The sequence below is a fragment of the Borostomias antarcticus genome (assembly GCF_949987555.1).
Source record: "Borostomias antarcticus genome assembly, chromosome: 34".
NCBI lineage: Eukaryota > Metazoa > Chordata > Actinopteri > Stomiiformes > Stomiidae > Borostomias > Borostomias antarcticus.
In genome coordinates, this window is record NC_140267.1 from 2,356,173 (window position 1) to 2,378,519 (window position 22,347).

Consider the following 22,347-nt stretch of genomic DNA (forward strand, 5'->3'; position numbering starts at 1 on the left):
CTCATCTACTGTATATCTCGACCAACAGTGTGCCTTTAAGACAATGTTGTGACCTGTCTGCTACTGTATGTGCCGTCAGGGGCTGGTCTATCAGGTGGTGGAAATCTGCTCTGTCACATTGCCTCTGTTTCCCTAGGAAACACATTATCGTACTTCATGTCCCATGTCTTCATGTCCTATGTCTTCATGTCCAATGTCTTCATGTCCCATGTCTTCATGTCCAATGTCTTCATGTCCCATGTCTTCATGTCCCATGTCTTCATGTCCAATGTCTTCATGTCTCATGTCTTCATGTCCAATGTCTTCATGTCCCATGTCTTCATGTCCAATGTCTTCATGTCCCATGTCTTCATGTCCAATGTCTTCATGTCCCATGTCTTCATGTCCCATGTCTTCATGTTCAATGTCTTCATGTCCAATGTCTTCATGTCCCAATGTCTTCATTTCCCATGTCTTCATGTCCCATGTCTTCATGTCCTATGTCTTCATGTCCAATGTCTTCATGTCCCATGTCTTCATGTCCAATGTCTTCATGTCCCATGTCTTCATGTCCAATGTCTTCATGTCCCATGTCTTCATGTCCCATGTCTTCATGTCCAATGTCTTCATGTCTCATGTCTTCATGTCCAATGTCTTCATGTCCAATGTCTTCATGTCCCATGTCTTCATGTCCCAATGTCTTCATTTCCCATGTCTTCATGTCCCATGTCTTCATGTCCTATGTCTTCATGTCCCATGTCTTCATGTCCAATGTCTTCATGTCTCATGTCTTCATGTCCCATGTCTTCATGTCCAATGTCTTCATGTCTCATGTCTTCATGTCCAATGTCTTCATGTCTCATGTCTTCATGTCCCATGTCTTCATGTCCAATGTCTTCATGTCTTCATGTCTTCATGTCCAATGTCTTCATGTCCCATGTCTTCATGTCCAATGTCTTCATGTCCAATGTCTTCATGTCCAATGTCTTCAAGTCCCGGCCAGCAGTCTTCCAAACACAGATTTAAGCTGAGGAAACACTACAAGATATTATGCCCGATTTTATACACGATTCACAATCCTTCCGAGTCTGTCCTAGTCAGCAGCAGTCTGCACTAGTTGGGAGTAGTCGGAGTGGCAGTTTGGCACAGAAATCTGTAAGTGTATGAGGGGTACAGATTTAAATCGGCAAGTGTATGATGGGAACAGACTTCTCCCGATCCGAGCGGTAAATCTTGCAGGGACAATAGAACAAAGAATGGTTATTTAGGCCAGACAAAGTCTAGGTGTGTTGACCTCCTGAAGAGAGGTCATCCTGTCATAAATTAGGTTAGCACAGCTATGTGAAGGGTTGAGGGAGGTGGTGAATTACAAGGGAGGTGGTGAAACTATGTGTAATTTTCTATGACAACAGACAGATAGATAGATAGATAGATAGATAGATAGATAGATAGACAGACAGACAGACAGACAGACAGACAGACAGACAGAAAGACAGACAGACAGACAGACAGACAGATAGATAAACAGACAGACAGACAGACAGACAGACAGGAAGGCAGACAGGCAGACAGGTAGGTAGATAGATAGATAGATAGATAGATAGATAGATAGATAGATAGATAGATAGATAGATAGATAGATAGATAGATAGATAGATAGATAGATAGATAGATAGATCGATCTATCTAGCTCCACCAGCAGAACCAACTGTCAGTGCGTGATTGTGTTGATATGTAGCATGAATGCTGCTGTTATTCCCCTGCTAACTCTGCTTGGAACACCAAATCTGTTTTTGACAGACTAATTTGAGATGGCCATATTCTAGCTGTTTCATTTCAGATTGCCTCCCAACAGTTTACTATCAGACCGAGTTTGACATCTCCTGCAGATTGCCTGTCCCGAAATTTCAGCCTTATTTAGCAAAATCAAGCTGCGTAAAAGGAGAACAACATGTCTTCTGCCACCTGCAGTGTGTCGTCTCTCAGACAGGGGAAGAGCTTCCAGAGCTGCTTAACCCACTGAGCAAAGACACGTCTAAAAGACGTCTTTTAGATGTCTTTTTCGGACGTCCAAAGACATCCAATTAGGAGCCAGAATGAAAGTTTTTTTAGACGTTCAGATATTGAACCCGTTCTGCACGTCCACAGACGTCTTAGAGGGGTCCAAGCCAGACGTGTGAATATTGAGGGGTCCAGCAGACGTAAAAACGGGGTTCTGGACCGACGGTCGTTATTAAGACATGATCTGAACGTCTCCCTGACGTTGTGTGTTTGCTGGGAAGAAATAGCTCTCAACAGGCCCTGGAATAGTGATATTACTGAGAAGTTGTTCAACAGTTCCTTACTGCAGCTGTGATATAATGGCCGTATACCACAGCCGTGGAGTGAGCTACTGCTTTTATAAAACGCTACCAGTACGGCAATACGAAAGTCATATTAAAAAGTAAGAAAGTCTTACACTCAAACTTTCTCCTCAACAAACATGGAGACTAGCAACCAAAACTAACGCCAGACCTGACCAACCTAGCCTGTCTCTAGACTGTCCAGTTGTCAAAACAAATAGCTAACAAACATGCTAGCCAGCTGGCTTGTCCGCCAGACACCTCATCTCCCCCAAATCAACACCTTCTTTCACGTCAGATATGCATGGTGTGGTGTCACCGTCAGTCAGCGCCTCAAGTACATTCATTGCGAGTTGAATGACGAGGACAAGATGCCCTGATAAGTTAAGGAATGCAAATCCAGGATTTGCCTCTGGACATACCAGTCTGATTTGCCTCTGCACACACCAGTCTGATTTTCTAGCTCTCTTGGAAAAAGAATATGTGCGTAATCACAGAATAACTCTACTGTATGTGTGTCAGAAGTGCAAAAGGTATTTGATGCAAGCACACTGATACCAGAAGGCACTGGGCATTAAGGTAGGCTACAGACTTGCCAGTGGACTCCGACAAATCTAAACAACCATTATTTTGATAAACTGACCACATACAGTATTGGGAATCTACATGGTTACTTTATCACCTGAAAAAATATTACAATTTCATAAAGTGACATATTTACAGTTGCAGAGCGAAGATTACAACTTTTGATGTTTTTTATTGTATTTTTTTATACATAACTAAATCATGCAATACAATTAGACGTCATAGCCATGGTATTTGGTAAATATATCACTGCTATGAACCAATGAGCTTGATTTGAGACACATTTGATACTAGTTCTAACACACTGGATCTGCTAGACTGGCTGTTAAGAACAGAAGATGTCTGCAGTAAAGTCCAGAGCCATCTACCCATAATCACTAACACGCTCACTTACCCTAGTGGACAGACAGACAGACAGACAGACAGACAGACAGACAGACAGACAGACAGACAGACAGACAGACAGACAGACAGACAGGCAGACGGACAGGCAGACAGACAGACAGACAGACAGACAGGCAGACAGACAGACAGACAGACAGGCAGACAGACAGACAGACAGACAGACAGACAGACAGGCAGACAGACAGACAGACAGACAGACAGACAGGCAGACAGACAGGCAGACAGACAGACAGACAGACAGACAGACAGACAGCTTCATCTCCACACCATCACCGTCTGAAAACAGGCCACACCTCTGATAGTTTTGTAATAGAAATAACTGATTGTTCCTTCTATGACACAGACGTAGTGGGGAACAACACCTGTAATGGATTTTAACTGATCTAGTCAAAAAGGATTTACCAAGATTCGCTCAAAAGGTTAAGTCTGGTTTATTGAGAAAACAAATACGAGCGCAAGGACTTCTTGGACAACGCACATGAGTGGTTTATCCAAAGAAGTGAAGCCTCCTGATCTTGTGCTGACTTATATTCAAGCAAAACACAGGTACGGCGCTTCCAGGATGGGATTGGCTAATCCATTGCACGTCATGTGAAATGGCAGGCGTGGCCGAGAATACAGACATGTGACATGAGAAAAGGCGGCAATTTCTTGGAGACAAAGGGACAAAGGATGGTTATTCTGTTGTAGACAGATTCTAGGTGTGTGGACCTCCTGGAGGCCACCCTGTCTATGTGAACGGTTGAGGGAGGTGGAGAATTACAAAAGGAGAGAGAGAACAAAGGTTTAAGGTGTTTGGAATAGAAAAGTCTTGAGGCCAGATGTAAATTATATAACACACCTCAACCAGCCCTAATGGGAACACCAAACCCCAAACTATGCCAGAACAATAGTGAGGCACTTCTGAGTTACCACCCCAGTGACACTGCCTGGTGTGATTCTAATGCAGACAGGTTTTCCCAAACAACAAAGGTTATTCATTTGCACTTTTGAGGGGGGGGGGGGGGAGGATACGAATAATGGCTCGGTAATGGACCAATTGAGAGACGTTGAGGGCGCTGATAATTGCCTTGTCCTAATTAAGTTTTATTTCTCCCTGCAAGCCATCTACACTGCAATCCAATCTCCCGTTAACGGCTCCTGATGCTCTCGCTCCTCAGGTCCCTGCAGACTCTCCCTCTGTTCTTATCATTCTCTCCTCCTCCTCCTCCTCCTCTCTTCTCCCTCTCCCCCTCTCCTCTTCCTCCTAAACTATTCTCTCCTCCTCTTCCTCCTCTCTTCTCCCTGTCCTCCTCTCCTCTTCCTCCTAAACTATTCTCTCCTCCTCTTCCTCCTCTCTTCTCCCTGCCCTCCTCTCCTCTTCCTCCGAAACTATTCTCTCCTCCTCCTCTCTTCTCCCTCTCCTCTTCTCTCCGAAACTATTCTCTTCTCCTCCTCCTCTCCTCCCTCTCTCCCCCCACCACATGCCTCCAAACAGCCCCTCTCTCTCTCTCTAGTCCCGGTTCCTATCGGAGCGTGCTAATCTCCGATCTGCTCTCTCCGTCTCATAAACACGCCGACACGCCGTCATCTCCGTCTGTAAATGTGTTTAACAGTCGTTGGTTCAGTCATCGCAGCCAGACGGATGGGGGTTAACATGCGCGTGTGCACACACACAAATGGGGTGGCCGCTAACTGAGGTGGCTAACGTATGCCACGTATGTGAGGAAAATCCATTCGATTCCCATTGGGTTTTTTTAAAGATATTTTTTAGGGCTTTTCAGCTTTAATGTTATAGGACAGTGTAGAGAGACAGGAAATGTGGGAGAGAGAGAGAGAGGGGAGGACATGCGGCACAGGACCCGAGCCGGGAATCGAACCCGGGTCCGCCGCGCGAAGAACTAGTCTTCGTATGGTGCGCGCCTTACCTGTTGAGCCGGGGCGCCCCGATTCCCATTGTATTTGATAGGAGAACTGACGGGGACATTGGCCTATGTATAGCGGCGGCGTGACGTAAGTGAGCAATGTGTGCATGGGTCGCGGCGGCGGCGTAGCTTGTATTTGTTTTTTAAAATTTGCGTCTAGCGCAGAAACAAAACTGATATAAAGCTGAACTTCATCCAGGCTGCGTAGACGGGGACCTAGAGAGTCTGACAAGAGTTTAGAGGAACTTCTTGACCATGGGAGGTCACTGGAACTGTCCGAGCACCAAGCATGGAACAGAAAGTGACTGCATCAGTGGATGCGGTGCAACAGAAGAGGCAGCCTACCTCCAGCCGACGCGCCGGGAGAGCCAAGCCACAAGGACATTACCCACATGATGGAGCCTGACCAGCACGGGGGAGGGACTGCAAAGCATGCGGTAAGATGAATCACTTTGTGAGACAGTGCAGGTCCAAACAACAGAAACCTAAAGACACAGACAACAGAGAAAAAGGTGGACAACGCAGAAGACACTGCAATGTGACCAGCGCAACACACAATGACGACGATGACTCATCTAGTAGCGATGACAAATACATCACAACCTTCACCACGCATCAGGGTCTGAGGCGGTACAAATGCCTGAACTTTGGAACATCGTCTGCGGTGTTCCAAAAACGCAATCCTCCAGACACTACAGGGGACCAGCGGCGTCAAAAACCTGAGTGATGACATCATTGTCCATGGCAAGACACAGAGTGACCATGAAAACAGTCTCAGAGTAGTGTTTAAAACTAAACTTCTATAAATATAGAAGGTTCTGTAGATATGTATTTCCTTTTTTCTTTTCGGACTTTGGATAGAACTGTTACTACAAATATGGTAAAATGTACCGCCTACAATTATATGTAATATAATATAACTATATCATAAATAACAAAGTACTATTTTGTTTTCCCAAAGGGGGGGCACGTTGTTCACGCTTAGTTCACGTGGAAGCTAGCGACGTTTGTCACAACTGTCTGCTCAGTTAGCAAGTAGCACAAATCACCCCCCATACACACGCGCACACACATGCACACAGGTGTTCCATAGGTGAATGTGGGAATCTAGAAAATGAGGAAATGTGTTGCGTAGGGAGAAGGGTCTATTCTATCTATTATTACCAGCTAGCTTGCCTACTCCGGCCTGGCTAGAAGAGAACCGCTCGAATGAAGCTGCATCCGCTATCTACGTCTGCTGATGTCTATGTGTTATGTAGCTGTGCTTGCAGGGCGGTGTTGACGTCACCTCTCCTGACCTCCAGGTAATCAAGCTGTCATTCGAGGAGTTTGACCTGGAGAGAGGATATGACACGTTGACCGTGGGCGACGGTGGGAAGATCGGAGACGCCAGGAGAGTTCTCTACGTGTGAGTGGTCCTTTAAACAAACACCTTAACGCATGTTACCGAAAGATGGCTGGTTGAAATACCCAATCCAAGTCAAGGTTATAATAGTTTTGCTTTTTTCATTAGTTTTTTATTTTTATATCGTTTTTATTTTTTTTTCAATTTCAGTTTAGTTTTGATTAGTTTTAAAGCAGGTTTGCTAGTTTAGTTTAGTTTTTATTTTTTTAAAATGCTTAGTTTAAGTTTAGTTTTTATTAGTTTCAGTATTAGTTTTAGTTTTTTTTTCTTTTGCGCTACCCTCGTGAGACTATCCTGATCTCGTGAGCTCACGTTGTTTCACTCCGTGTGAAACAAACCATATGGCGCACGTCAGGTTACTCCTGCGCAGGGACACAGCTAAAGAACATGGAGGATAGATTTCATATCCACCCAAAATACTAGGCTTATGTATGAAATGAAAAAGATTAAAACTAAGGACATTTTCTCAATAATTTTAGTTTATTTTAATTAGTTTTGTAAACACACAATACAGTTTTAGTTAGTTATCGTTTTTTTGTAAAGTCTAGTTTTTATTTTTATTTCAGTTAACTAAAATGTTTTTTCACACCTAGTTTTCGTTTTTTTAGTTAGTTTTCGTTAACTATAATATCCTTGATCCAAGTACATGATCTGTCGATGTGCCCTTGAGCAAGACACTTAACCCCAATTGCTTCTGTAAGTCGGTCTGGATGAACTTAGACTAACATGTACTAATGTTAAACAACGCTGCCCTGTACCTGGTCATAGAGGCACTGTCTCTCTGGGTAAGTAAGTAAGTAAGTAAGTAAGTAAGTAAGTAAGTAAGTACGCTTTATTTATGGGTGAAGGAAGTACAAACCACCAGGTTGGTAATCGATGCTTCGTGTGTGTTCAGTCTGACAGGTTCCAGTGTTCCTGATTTGATTGTCAGTATGACCAATCAGATGTGGCTTCATCTGCAGTCGGACGACACCATTGGTTCGCAGGGATTCAAGGCCGTCTATGAGGGTAAGCTGGTTTGTCCTGCAACTTTTCCCTTAATCCGGTCACACGCACGCACACACACACACGCCACACACACACACACACACACACACACACCCAGTCAGAACAAGGTAACTGGCGGGGTCTGGCTGGGTTAAGTAACATAATCAGAGCCAGTTTTCTGAATTTATCCGAGCATCTGCTCCAATAAACACTTAATACACCGAAGTTGCTTCCTCCAGCGTTAAGCTAATTCATTTGCCAGGTCAGATGGTGACTCTGATACTGCCCCTGCTGATGAATAGCAATGAACCAGGCCTGATCACCGGCCGTCCTATCCTGCAGCTCACAGGTCCGCTGCACATACCGCTGCATTCGGACTTTCAAAGTCAAAAGTGTACAGCTGATGTGTGGCTTTCCTTAAGTGGTCCAGCTGGTTCTCTGGCCTAGCTCTGGCCTTAATGTACTTATTGTAAGTCGCTTCAGATAAAAGTGTCAGCTAAATGGCTGGAATGTGAATGCAAATGTGGTACACTGCTAGTAAATGCTAGTAGATGCTAGTAAATGCTAGTAGATGCTAGTAGTAGGTGCTAATACATGCTAGTAAATGCTAGTAGATGCTAGTAGTAGGTGCTAATACATGCTAGTAGATGCTAGTAGTAGGTGCTAATACATGCTAGTAAATGCTAGTAGATGCTAGTGGTAGGTGCTAATACATGCTAGTAAATGCTAGTAGATGCTAGTAGTAGGTGCTAATACATGCTAGTAAATGCTAGTAGATGCTAGTAGTAGGTGCTAATACATGCTAGTAAATGCTAGTAGATGCTAGTAGTAGGTGCTAATACATGCTAGTAAATGCTAGTAGATGCTAGTAGTAGGTGCTAATACATGCTAGTAAATGCTAGTAGATGCTAGTAGTAGGTGCTAATACATGCTAGTAGATGCTAGTAGTAGGTGCTTATACATGCTAGTAAATGCTAGTAGATGCTAGTAGTAGGTGCTTATACATGCTAGTAAATGCTAGTAGATGCTAGTAGTAGGTGCTAATACATGCTAGTAGATGCTAGTAGTAGGTGCTAATACATGCTAGTAAATGCTAGTAGATGCTAATAAATCCTAGTAGATGCTAGTAAGTGCTAATACATGCTATAGTAGTAGACGCTAGTAAATGCTAGTAAATGCCAATAGAGCTTTGTGTTCTTGTTCTCTTGGTTGATGAAGAGAGCTACTGTTTTGCACTTCTGCGCTATTGAACGAGTTCAAATGAGAGGTCATGCTATATATTTGGCTGTGGAGATGGCTGTCACACGGTCACCCTCTCATTTCCGGCTCTAAAAAGAAGATTTTTTCCACGTCTCATATTGGAATATGAACCTCAACTCTCGTGTGTCATTTTCACCGATAGTTTGAGCGGCTGACAAACCCAAGCCAGCCGAGCCTCGTCCCGTCCGCACAATGACACAACCTCAATTAGCCTGGCCTAAACTCCATTTCACACAGCTTCCAGTCACCAGGCTGTCGGCAGCCCGTGGCGGGCGGGGTGCTGACAGGCAGAGTGCAGAAGGCAGGACGTCATGCCGGTTGCCACCGCGGGGGGGGGGTCCAGCGTCCACAGAAGTTTCACTGAACCACCCCCCCCCCCCCACCTATTACCAGTCCTTGCGTTCTCCTCTCCCCCGCCACCTCGCGTGTTAGATCTCCATACGAGCGCGCTTGTCCCCCGGGGGCGTGTGGCGGCATGTAAAGCCGCTTGACACGTCCGTCAGACAACAAGCCGGGGTTAGCCTCGCTCGCTCTCCCCGCGTTCAGGCTGCGGAATTGATTCGGAGGGTAGATGGAGGGGGCGGGGTCTTCTGCGGCGCCGGGCGAAATGAGGTACAGGTGGCATGTTTCCTTCTAGCGGGGAGATGGAGAGAGAGAGGGCGGTAGGGAGAGAGAGAGGGAGAGAGAGAGAGAGTGTTCCTGCTCTCCTCTCCAAGGACCGAGCTGAGTGATTCGACGTTATCCGTCAGTCTGCTGCCCGGGCACATTACAGCGGGAGCTCAGCGCCGGGGCTGGAACACTGCAGTGGAATAATAGGAGTATGCAAATGTATTAGTGCTAGTCACACCTTCGCTAAGCTCGGAATAATGGATCTACAGTTTCCGACATATTTTACACAGCCAGGAAAATACATGTGGCGTGATATACACGTAGGAAACAGAGTAGGATGGGGGGGGGGGGTGACAGTCGTCTCGCTGCTCGCTCACACCAGCCTGTCTGGCCCAGGGGACTCTCACTAGCATCCTGCCTCTCAGCAGGGGCCCCTTCTCCCCCTCCATCATGGGGCCCCTCCCACTGCCCTATAATATTGGGCCCCTTCTCCCCCCACCATGGGGCCCCTCCCACTGCCCTATAATATTGGGCCCCTTCTCCCCCCCCCATGGGGCCCCTCCCACTGCCCTATAATAGTGGGCCCCTTCTCCCCCCCATGGGGCCCCTCCCACTGCCCTATAATAGAGGGCCCCTTCTCCCCCTCCATCATGTGGCCCCTCCCACTGCCCTATAATAGAGGGCCCCTCCCCCCCCAACATGAGGCCCCTCCCACTGCCCTATAATAGAGGGCCCCTTCTCCCCCCACCATGGGGCCCCTCCCACTGCCCTATAATAGAGGGCCCCTTCTCCCCCCAACATGGGGCCCCTCCCACTGCCCTATAATAGAGGGCCCCTTCCCCCCCCACCATGGGGCCCCTCCCACTGCCCTATAATAGAGGACCCCTTCCCCCCCTCCATCATGTGGCCCCTCCCACTGCCCTATAATAGAGGGCCCCTTCCCCCCCTCCATCATGTGGCCCCTCCCACTGCCCTATAATAGAGGACCCCTTCCCCCCCTCCATCATGTGGCCCCTCCCACTGCCCTATAATAGAGGGCCCCTTCTCCCCCCCCCCATGGGGCCCCTCCCACTGCCCTATAATAGAGGGCCCCTTCTCCCCCCACCATGGGGCCCCTCCCACTGCCCTATAATAGAGGGCCCCTCCCCCCACCATGGGGCCCCTCCCACTGCCCTATAATAGAGGGCCCCTCCCACTGCCCTATAAAAGAGGGCCCCTTCTCCCCCCCACCATGGAGCCCCTCCCACTGCCCTAAAATAGAGGGCCCCTCCCCCCCCCCCCACCATGGGGCCCCTCCCACTGCCCTATAATAGAGGGCCCCTCCCCCCCACCATGGGGCCCCTCCCACTGCCCTATAATAGAGGGATATGGGTGAGACATCACGTCTATGTTTATTCTAAAAGTGTAAATGTTTATTTATAGACTAGCGACAGACATCAATGACAAATACATGGCTCAGCATTTTTTTTTGTAACATTAAGGTCTTGTAGAACATGTCTTATAGTGGCCTGTCATTTGAAAAGCTCACCACACACAGTGTGATGTACGTGTTGATCAATCAATCAATCAAAGCTTTATTTGTACGTGTTGATGTGTCATAACAGCTCCAGGACCATGACGGAAATAAGTGTTTACACTTCCTCATGTCATCCTTTGGATTCTTGTTGTGTCTTAATCCATCAATAAATTAATTAATTAATTCACAGCATACAGTAACATATGAAGAGTTCATTTGCAAAAACAGATATGTGCATTTTGATACATTTTGATAAATCATTTTTTCAATCAAATGTCAACATTAAATATCAATTAAATAACAGTTTGATGGTTTTGATTACGTAAAGAAGAGTCTAATTTATTTAATCAAAACAACCCAAATGTAATTTAATTGATATTTAATGTTGACATTGATTGAAAAAATGATTTATCAAAATGTATCAAAATGCACATATCTGGTTTTGCAAATGAACTCTTCATATTCTTTATAAAAGAAAAGTGCAGTCAGTGTTATGCCCCCGGGAAGGGGGGGGCACCCCTGAACAGAGAACCGGACCAGGGCAGCAGACCCAGAGAAGCAGACGGACACCAGAGTAACTATAATAGCCCGAAGGCGGTTTTAATAAATGATAAACAAAAGGAACAAAAAAGGGGGATAACTAAGGTACTGCGGTGACCACACCGGGAGAAAAAGTAAACACAAAAACACAGACGGACTGCCACTTTAAGGTGGGGGTATGTATGTGTGCGTGCGTGTGCGTGTGAATGGGATGTGAAATTAAGTGTATGGATGCGTGAGGGCAAATGGCTATGTGGAGGGATGTTGTCTGTGTGCGTGCGTCAGGCTACCGCGGGGACTGGCGAGCCGGAGGGATCCCCGTGGAGGAGCGTCAGGGGGGAGAGGTCTGGTCCGAGGGGCACGAGGCGAGCGAGAAAAAAAGCCGGTGGAGAGGGGAAGTCCGGGAGCTGCGTTGGTGGCGCGGGCGCCGGCGCGGAGGCGGTAGGCAGGGCGAATCGCGGAGCGGGAGGGAGGCGCGGAGTGGAGCCGGGAGAGCCGAGTCACAGAGGGCGGCGCGGGACGAAGACGGGGTCTTGGAGGGGAAAACGGAGAGAGGGACACGAGGAGTTAACGAGAACAAGGAAAACAACAAAGGGGCGTACAATCAGCTGGGAGCTTAGCAAAGAATTACCAAGATCTCAGTATAACCAAGCACTGAGCGGCGGGGCTGCTGGCTTCTTGTAGCCGCCCGAGATGATTGCGGCAGGTGAGCCTGATTGGTAACAGGCTGCACCTGCCGCGGTCTTGGGCTTGTTCCCGGGAGTGACCCAGCGCTCGTTCGCCCCGGCCCTGGGTGAGGCGGGGCCTGGGCTGGGACCACAACAGGACCCCCCTCCCTACGGGAGACACCGGGCGACCGACCGATGGCGTCAGGATGGACCCGGTAGAACTCCCGCAGCAGGCCAGGGTCGGCCAGATAGGAGCGGGGGACCCAGCTGCGGTCCTCCGGCCCATACCCCACCCAGTCCACCAGGTACTGGAACCCCCGTCCCCGGCGGCGGACCGAGAGGATCTGGTTGACCTCCCAGACCAGGTCGCCACCCTCGAGGACCCGGGGCGGTGGCGGCGCAGGGGCAGGCGGAGACAGGGCTGAGTCAGCTACTGGTTTGACCTGGGAAACGTGGAAAACTGGGTGGACCCTGAGGGAGGCTGGGAGACGCAGCCGGAGAGCCGAGGGGTTGATGATCCTCTCCACAGTGTAGGGCCCGACATACCGAGGAGCCAGTTTCCGGGAGACGCCAGGGACGGGGAGGTTCCTGGCCAGCAACCACACTCTCTGCCCCAGGTGGTAGGCAGGGGCCGGCACCCTCCGCCGATTGGCGCTACGCTGTGCACGGTCTCTGGCTCGCAGCATGGCGGCGCGGGCATTCTTCCAGATACGCCGGCACCGATGGAGGTGAGCCCTGGTGGACGGCACCGCAACTTCCTGTTCTTGAGAGGGGAAGAGGGGTGGCTGGTAGCCCAGGGAACACTCAAACGGGGACAAACCAGTAGCCGAACTCACCATGGCGTTGAGGGAATATTCAGCCCAGGGCAGGTAACGACTCCAGGAGGCGGGGTTGCTTGTCGTTATGCAGCGGAGGGTCGTTTCCAAGCCTGGTTGGCCCGTTCCGCCTGCCCGTTGGTCTGGGGGTGGTATCCCGATGAGAGGCTAACTGTGGCCCCTATTCCCCGACAGAAAGCCCGCCATACCTTAGAGGTGAACTGGGGTCCCCGGTCCGAGACGACATCCTGGGGGATGCCATGCAACCGGACCACATGGGTGGTGAGGAGGTCTGCCGTTTCAGCCGCGGACGGGAGTCCCGGGAGAGCGATGAAGTGGACCGCCTTGGAGAACCGGTCGACCACGGTCAGGATGGTGTTGTTGCCTTGGGATGTCGGAAGGCCAGTCACAAAGTCCAGGGCGATATGTGACCATGGTCGACCGGGGATGGGCAAGGGGCGGAGGAGGCCGGCTGGAGGGCGGTGGGAGGCCTTGCTACGGGAGCAGATGTCACAAGCGGCCACGTATTCCCGGGTGTCGGCTCCCAAGGTGGGCCACCAGAACCGCTGTCGGATGAACTCCGCCGTCCGATGGGCCCCAGGGTGACAGGCCAACCGACTGGCATGGCCCCACTCCAGGACCTTGCTCCGGACGGCGGACGGGACGAAGAGGCGATGCCGGGGCCCACCGCCTGGGTCGGGCTGGGCGCACTGGGCAGCCCGGACCACCGATTCGACTCCCCAAGTGACCACACCCACCACCCGGGCCGGGGGGAGGATGGCATCAGGGCGTTCTGTGGTGCTGGGGGCACTCTCGGGGAAGAGTCGGGAAAGGGCATCGGCCTTGATGTTCTTGGAGCCCGGGCGGTAGGTGAGGGTAAAGTCAAACCGGCTGAAGAAAAGGGCCCAGCGCGCTTGCCTAGGGCTGAGCCTCTTAGCCGTTCGTATGTACAGGAGGTTTTTGTGGTCGGTCCAGACCACAAAGGGTAGCTTGGCCCCCTCCAGCCAGTGCCTCCATGCTTACAAGGCGGCATGAACGGCAAGGAGCTCCCTGTTCCCCACGTCATAGTTCATTTCCGCAGGCGAAAAGCGTCGGGAGAAGAATGCCACTGGGTGGAGACACTGGTCCTCTTCCGACCGCTGGGACAGGACGGCCCCGATACCCAAATCCGAGGCGTCCACCTCAACAATGAAGTGTCGAGAGGGGTCGGGGAGGATGAGTACCGGAGCTGTCGCGAACAGGCCCTTAAGGGCTGAGAATGACCTCTCCGCCTCCGGGGTCCAGAGGAAGGGGCTGAGGGTTGAGGTGAGCGCGGAGAGGGGCGCAGCAACTCGGCTGAATCCTCGGATAAACCTGCGGTAGAAGTTGGCAAACCCGAGGAAACGCCTGAGTTGAGTCCGGTCGACTGGGCGTGCCCACTCCACCACCGCGCTCACCTTCTTGGGATCGGCCCGCACCTGCCCGCTCTCCACGATGTGGCCCAGGAACTCCACGGAGGCGGAGTGGAAGACGCACTTCTCCGCCTTGACGAAGAGCCTATTCTCCAGCAGTCGGTTGAGGACCAAGCGGACGTGTTGAATGTGTTCCTGCTCCGTCCTGGAGAAGACCAGGATATCGTCCAGGTAAACGACGACCATGATGTTAAGCATGTCCCGGAGTACATCGTTTACCAGAGCCTGGAAGACAGCTGGGGCATTGGTTAAGCCAAAGGGCATCACCCGGTACTCAAAATGCCCCAGGTGGGTATTGAATGCAGTCTTCCATTCATCCCCCTCACGGACACGCACCAAGTGATAAGCATTGCGTAGATCAAGTTTGGTGAATACCGTGGCGTGGGAGAGTGGCTCAAACATGGAACTAAGGAGTGGCAGTGGATACTTATTTTTTATGGTGATGTCATTAAGCTGGCGGTAATCAATACAAGGCCTCAGGCTGCCGTCCTTCTTCGAGACGAAAAAGAAGCCCCCGGCAACCGGGGAGGACGACGGCCTTATGACTCCTGAGGCCAAAGACTCAGTGATATAATTGCGCATAGCCTCCTTCTCCGGGACGGAGAGGTTGTACAACCGGCCGACGGGATAGGTTGCCCCGGGAAGGAGGTCTATGGCGCAATCATAAGGGCGGTGAGGAGGGAGTGAGAGTGCACTGTCCTTACTGAAAACGGGTGCCAAATCGTGGTACGCGGGTGGAACACCAGTGAGGTCAGGGGGTGAGGGTTCGCGTTTGATCTCACTGGACAGAGAGTGGGCGGAGCGTAAGCAGTTGGCATGACAGGCCACGCTCCAGCCCAAAATCCGTCCAGAGGACCATGAAATGTGCGGGTCGTGTCTGTCTAACCAAGGTCTGCCCAGGACCAACGGATCCGTGGGTGCGTTCAGTACCATAAACCGTGCCGTCTCTACGTGATTGCCAGACAGGGTTAACGTGAGTGGTGCGGTGCAATGGGTGATCTTACCCAGAGAGCGACCATCTAGTGCCTGCGCCGAGAGGGTGGTATCAAGGGGAACGAGCGGGATGCCTGCCTGCTGGGCCAGGGTTCGGTCGATTAGGCACTCGTCGGCGCCCGAGTCCAGGAGAATCCCTGCAGAGAGCGACTCTTTTCCCCATGAAAGAGTGGCTGGGAACAGTTGGTTAGGCTCCCTCCGGGATTGGGGCAGGGTGGTAAGGCTCACTAGAATGCCCCCATCTAGTGGCCCGGGGCTTTTGGCCGAGAGGGGCAGGCGCGGATGACGTGGCCCGCCTTACCGCAGTAGAGGCAGAGCCGGTCACGCATCCGCTGTTCTCTTTCCTCCGGGGACAGGCGTGATCGGCCCAGCTGCATGGCCTCCTCTTCGGCCCCAGGAGGAGACAGGTGGCGGGCCCCAGAGGCCGTAGAAGGGGGCGAGGGGTCCCGGAAGGGATGGGCATGATCCCTGGGGGGCACCCGGTTTGCGAGCGGTTTGTGGGGTGGCCCCAGCCGGTTGGCGCGCTCCAGACGCCGCTCCCGCAGCCTCTCGTCTACCTGAAGGGCAAGGGTGGCCAGCTCAGCGAAGGTGGCGGGACGGTCTCGGATGATCATGTCTTTAATGGTCTCGCTGAGGCCCCGCCTGTAAGCACTCCGGAGCGCCACGTCATCCCACCCGCTGTCGGCGGCAAGCATGCGGACCTCCAGTGTGTAGTCCGCCACTGAACGCGACCCCTGTTGGATGGTGTGTAGCCGCCCGGCCGCCTCTGCCCCCTCTGCGGGGTGGTGAACGCCAGCTTGAATTCAGTGACAAAACACTGGTAGTCAGCAGAGAGCCCGTTGTTGTGGTTCCTCATCGCCATGGCCCAAGCTAAGGCCCGCCCCGAGAGCAGTGACATTACTAACGCCACCTTGGCGGCGTCTGACCGGTATCTTGAGGGCTGGTGGCAAAAAAGTAGTTCGCACTGCCCCAGGAAGCCTCGACACAGATCAAACTCCCCGGAGAATGGCCTGGGGCGGGGGAGGTTGGGCTCAAACCGGGGCTCAGAGGGTGTTTGCTCGGGGGGCTGGGACCAGCTCTGGGGAGCCGGGTCGTTTAGGCCGGGCAGGGAAGAGCGTGGCTCTGGGGGAGGACTGGACTCGGGGGTTGGCAGATGAGTGAGCCTGGCCACCATCTCCGCCAGGCTGGAGACCTGATGAGTCAGGGAGGTGAGCACGCCCGCCGTGGCATGGGAGGCCGTCCGCAGTTCCCCCATCTCCGATGTGACTCGGGCAAAAGCGGTGTCGAGCTCCGAGGTTAGCTTGTTAAGCTGAACGGTGTGGCTACGGACTACGGTCTCCAGGACCGAGGGACCTGGGGGTGGGGATACTGCGGGCTTAGCTGCATCCGCCTGCCCACTGGGTCTGCTTTGGTCCATAATGGCTTGGTTATTCTGTTATGCCCCCGGGAAGGGGGGGGCACCCCTGAACAGAGAACCGGACCAGGGCAGCAGACCCAGAGAAGCAGACGGACACCAGAGTAACTATAATAAGCCCGAAGGCGGTTTTAATAAATGATAAACAAAAGGAACAAAAAAAGGGGATAACTAAGGTACTGCGGTGACCACACCGGGAGAAAAAGTAAACCCAAAAACACAGACGGACTGCCACTTTAAGGTGGGGGGTATGTATGTGTGCGTGCGTGTGCGTGTGAATGGGATGTGAAATTAAGTGTATGGATGCGTGAGGGCAAATGGCTATGTGGAGGGATGTTGTCTGTGTGCGTGCGTCAGGCTACCGCGGGGACTGGCGAGCCGGAGAGATCCCCGTGGAGGAGCGTCAGGGGGAGAGGTCTGGTCCGAGGGGCACGAGGCGAGCGAGAAAAAAAGCCGGTGGAGAGGGGAAGTCCGGGAGCTGCGTTGGTGGCGCGGGCGCCGGCGCGGAGGCGGTAGGCAGGGCGAATCGCGGAGCGGGAGGGAGGCGCGGAGTGGAGCCGGGAGAGCCGAGTCACAGAGGGCGGCGCGGGACGAAGACGGGGTCTTGGAGGGGAAACGGAGAGAGGGACACGAGGAGTTAACGAGAACAAGGAAAACAACAAAGGGGCGTACAATCAGCTGGGAGCTTAGCAAAGAATTACCAAGATCTCAGTATAACCAAGCACTGAGCGGCGGGGCTGCTGGCTTCTTGTAGCCGCCCGAGATGATTGCGGCAGGTGAGCCTGATTGGTAACAGGCTGCACCTGCCGCGGTCTCGGGCTTGTTCCCGGGAGTGACCCAGCGCTCGTTCGCCCCGGCCCTGGGTGAGGCGGGGCCTGGGCTGGGACCACAACACTCATAGCACTGAAACGGCTCTCTTAAGGATTTTTTATGATATTTTTCTTACTGTCGACTCTGGGTGTGCTGCTATCCTGGTTACACTAGATCTGACCGCGGCCTTTGCCACTGTGGACCACAAGACCCTTCTTACCCGCCTTGAACAGTGTGCTGGCATTAAAGGTGCTGCTCTCATGTTCCTACAGTCTTACCTGACTGATAGGAGCTTCTCTGTCCAGCTGGGTGAGTTCTCCTCTAGTGTGGCCCCCCTCACCTGCGGTGTCCCCCAAGGATCCATCTTAGGCCCTTTATTATTTTCTTTATATATGCTGCCCCTGGGTTCCATTCTACGGAAACACAATGTGTCTTTCCACTGTTATGCTGACGATGTCCAACTGTACCTCCCCCTGAAATTGAACTGTAAGGATTTCTTTAAGCCTGTAACATCTGCGCTAAATGACATCAAGACCTGGATGGACTTAAACTTCCTTAGTCTGAATGATGGGAAGACCGAGGTTATTTTGTTTGGTCATAAAGACAGCCATGTTAGCAACCTAGGGCCCCTCGCTGCCAAGAATCGCTCTTTTATTAAAAGTCTTGGTGTCACTTTTGATACTGGTTTTAATTTTGAGCGACAAATTGGCTCTGTGGTTAAAGGCTCTTTTTTCCAGCTGAGGCTCTTATCCAAAGTGAAACCGTACCTCTCTCCTAAGGACCTGGAGACAGTCATCCATGCTTTTATTTCTTCAAGATTGGACTACTGTAATGCCTTGTATGTGGGCCTTGACCAGCGGTCACTGAGGCGCCTGCAATTGGTCCAGAATGCTGCTGCACGCCTCCTGACTGGAACCAAGAAGCGGGACCACATCACACCGGTGCTGGCCTCCCTCCACTGGCTTCCTGTTCGATTCAGGATTGATTTTAAAATCTTAATGTTTATTTTTAAGGCTCTACATGGTTTGGCCCCCCACTATCTGGCTGAACTGATTCAAGTTCGGGCGACATCTAGAACCCTGAGGTCCTCCTCCGAGACTCTTTTAATAGTCCCTAGATCGAGACTTAAGACCAAGGGTGACCGAGCTTTTGCGGTGGCTGGCCCAAAGCTCTGGAACAGCCTCCCTCCACACATTAGACACGCACAGAACCTAGGGCTCTTTAAGTCTCAGCTTAAGACTCACTTGTTTGCACTGGCTTTTGAGGCCTGATAGCCTATATCCCCTGTCCTGTTTTGTGTCCTGTCCTTTTATTGTTCTGTGATTATGTGCACTTTATTCTGTCTTTTGTTTTAGTTTATTTTATATATTGTACAGCACTTTGGTGCAACTTCGGTTGATTTTAAACGTTCTTTATAAATAAAGTTGACCTTGACCTTGACCTTCCCACAATCCCCCACTCACTCGCTGTAATGGTGGGGAAAAAAATCACTCAAGTTTAAATATGAAATCCAGATGTGTTGCTATAATAATCCACCAAAAAATCACTCGAGTTTAAATATGAAATCCAGATGTGTTGCTATAATAATCCACCCAAAAATCACTCAAGTTTAAATATGAATTCCAGATGTGTTGCTATAATAATCCACCAAAAAAATCACTCAAGGTGCTGTGTGGATGATCAGACATACATTCCCTGACCCATTTCAACAGTACGTTGGATTCATTCCTGGAAGACTGTAGAACCTTGCTGAAGTCCATAGTGGAGATGGCTTTTTAGTACATTTAGTCAGGGATATAAATCTTCTTACTTTTATTTATTTATTATTATTACAAATGTTCTTATTTTTATATTTCACTTTTTGGATCAATAAATATGTTCAGTTTATATTTTACTTTTTGGATCAATAAAAATGTTCAGTCTAAAAACATGACTTACTGTACTCCACAGGATACACGGTTCAAATTAGAGTTGGTAACGTTTTGAAAATATGAAGACATTTTTATTCATAGAACAATGTAGTGCCAGTATGAGTCTGAAAATCAACCTTCACTGTTGTACATATGGAATTCAAATAGAGACATTGCAAATTAGAAAACATTACTTCATAAACAGATTCAGTTATCAACATCCCTCAGAGCACATCCCAGAGCTAATAATAATAATTCTTATTTATGTAGCGCTTTTCACATACTCAGTAGCTTTACACTAGAGGTGGGGGGAGGGGGGGAGACAAAAAGAATATTGCCACAGATACAACACAAGGACACAAGAAAAGGTAGAGACGGGCTAGAAGAAGAGAAGAGAAGAGGAGACCGTGGTGCCATCTATGGTGAGATTGAAGTTGTTGATAGGCCCATGTCAAAACATTGCAGATAAGAGCTGTTCAGGAGTCCAGACTGGATCAGGACTGTTTTTTGGGTCCTGTAGAATAGAAAAATGTCATTAGTGTTTCTTGTACTACATGAATATTTAATGAAATCTGGATGTAAATAATCAGCACATGAATCACAATTCCATATTGAAGTTTAGACTTTGAAATAATCATCACATGATGCTAGTAACACAATCAGATCCAGAATGGGCAGTGAATCTTAGACTATTGTTCACATACCAAGTCCTCTGGACATGTGTGCCTGTACCAGGTCCTCAACTGATGGAGGTGGTACTGGAGGGAGCAGACCTAGGTGTCTTGGGTCACTTTCACTTGGTGGCCTCGTCCTCCGAATCCCTGTTCCCGATTCCAGTCGTGTTCTGACAATGTTGGCTTGGAGATCACTGATGTAGCTGTAAGTCTTTGGCTCTAATTCTGCAACAACCGTCCAGCGCTGTGACTTCTTCTTGAACTTCCGTTTAAAGCTGCATGATGGAAAAGGGAAAATAAACATAGACACAAAGTACATAAATTACTGTGATAAAAAATTACATCTAGCTTGATTAAAAAGTACAGCATGGTTAATCAGTGTCCAGCTGATCCATAATGCCATGGCTTATTTGATGTGTGTGTGCCTACTACTCGCTACAAGTATACTTACATTTTATGGCCATTCTTGTTGATTGCCTGGGGCCGATCCTTGTGTGCATTGTAGTCTATAGCTCCCAAAAGGACCCGGGCGTGGTACACAGGAGGGGTGAAAGCGTAGCGTTTGCTGGCATACATCAACAAGTGATTGTGGTAGCTTTCCAGGTCTGCAGTGGATCTACAAATACATTCAGCACAAAGATGTTTCCTTTAGGCTTGTGACCAAGATTAGATTTCTCTAACATTTGATACACCAAACAATTACAGAAGCAAGACCAAGGAGCTGGTTGTGGACTTCCGACGGAGGACAGACCCCCCAACCCGATACCATCAAGGGTGAGGAAGTGAAGATGGTGAACTCATGCAAGTACCTGGGAGTGCACTTGAACAAGAGGCTAGACTGGACAGACAACATGGAGGCCATCTACAAGAAAGGACAGAGCCGGCTGCTACGGATGTTCTACCAGTCTGTAGAAGCCAGTGCACTGTTCTTTGCTATGGCCTCTTTGCTGTGGCCTGCTGGGGAAGCAGCACTAAGACTGGAGAGTCCAACAAACTCAACAAGCTGGTGAGGAAGGCAGCTCCGTTGTTGGACAGAAACTGGACAGTCTGGAGGCAGTGGTGGAGAAGAGGACGAGAGAAAAGCTGAACACCATATTTGAAAACCCCTCCCACCCCCTCTATGATGAACTGTGGAAGATGGGGAGTACCTTCAGCCACAGGCTCATCTCCCCCAGGTGCAGAACAGAGCGGTTCTCACACTCCTTCCTACCAGCAGCCATCAGACTGCACAACAGCCATCAGATTGAACACCGAAACAGACTGTGTGGTAGTGAACTCTGAACCCCCCCACCCTTCCTCAGACTCATAGCCCCCCCCCCGGCTCATAAACACTGCTACCAATACTGCTACTAGCATCATAAATACTACTACTATCATGTTCATTGTTATGTTTGTTTATTATTATTATTATTGTGTTACGCTCATTATCGTTATTATTATTATTAGTACTATTATTATAACTATGTCTTCTCTGTATCTGATTATACATAGGTCTTTCAGACAAACCTGAATGTTATGTATTTGTGAGCCTGACGTAGCAACTTTGTGTCAAGGACAATGGCTCTCAAGGCTTGATGCGCTGGCGAGTCCATCTCCATCCACTCCTTGTTGACGTCCTCCTGAGGCTCATGGTGGCATCTTCCAAAAATCCAGCTGTGTTGATTTACCACGTGATTCAGCACACCTTGCCAATGTTTCTTTGAGAAAATATATTAGAAACACAAATGGAGTTTAACACACCTAGGGGAAATGCACATTCCTGTGTAGGGTTCTACAGACTGTGTTACTATGAGGTGAATTTGCTGAGATCAATATAACATGGACAACAATAGAGAGGATGGAGGATCAGGTCTGTTGGAAAATTCTCATGTAATCTACATCTGAGTATTTGATAATAGGTCTAGAGGCGGGGTTCTCAATTTAGGCTACAACAATTGAAACGGCTCAGACGCCAGTAAGAAAAGATTAGAAAAATGCCTATGCAGCAATCTCTGTCGCTGACAATGTACACTCATCAGGAACTCATGTAAATCACTTTTAGATGATTGTTTTGACCACTGCGCAGGGCCTAGCCATGGTC

At 49.9% G+C, this 22,347-nt stretch overlaps 1 protein-coding gene across 1 annotated transcript in view; it reads left to right on the forward strand.

Annotated features, from left to right (window-relative positions):
* Positions 1 to 22,347, forward strand: part of LOC311327787 (CUB and sushi domain-containing protein 1) — a gene marked incomplete at its 5' end in the record, with an annotated part of 408,914 nt that overhangs the window by 220,833 nt on the left and 165,734 nt on the right. The window contains 2 exons of the mRNA XM_084460891.1: positions 6,520 to 6,623; positions 7,516 to 7,628. Coding sequence (XP_084317017.1) covers positions 6,520 to 6,623; positions 7,516 to 7,628 — 217 coding nt within the window. The remainder of the gene's footprint in view (positions 1 to 6,519; positions 6,624 to 7,515; positions 7,629 to 22,347) is intronic.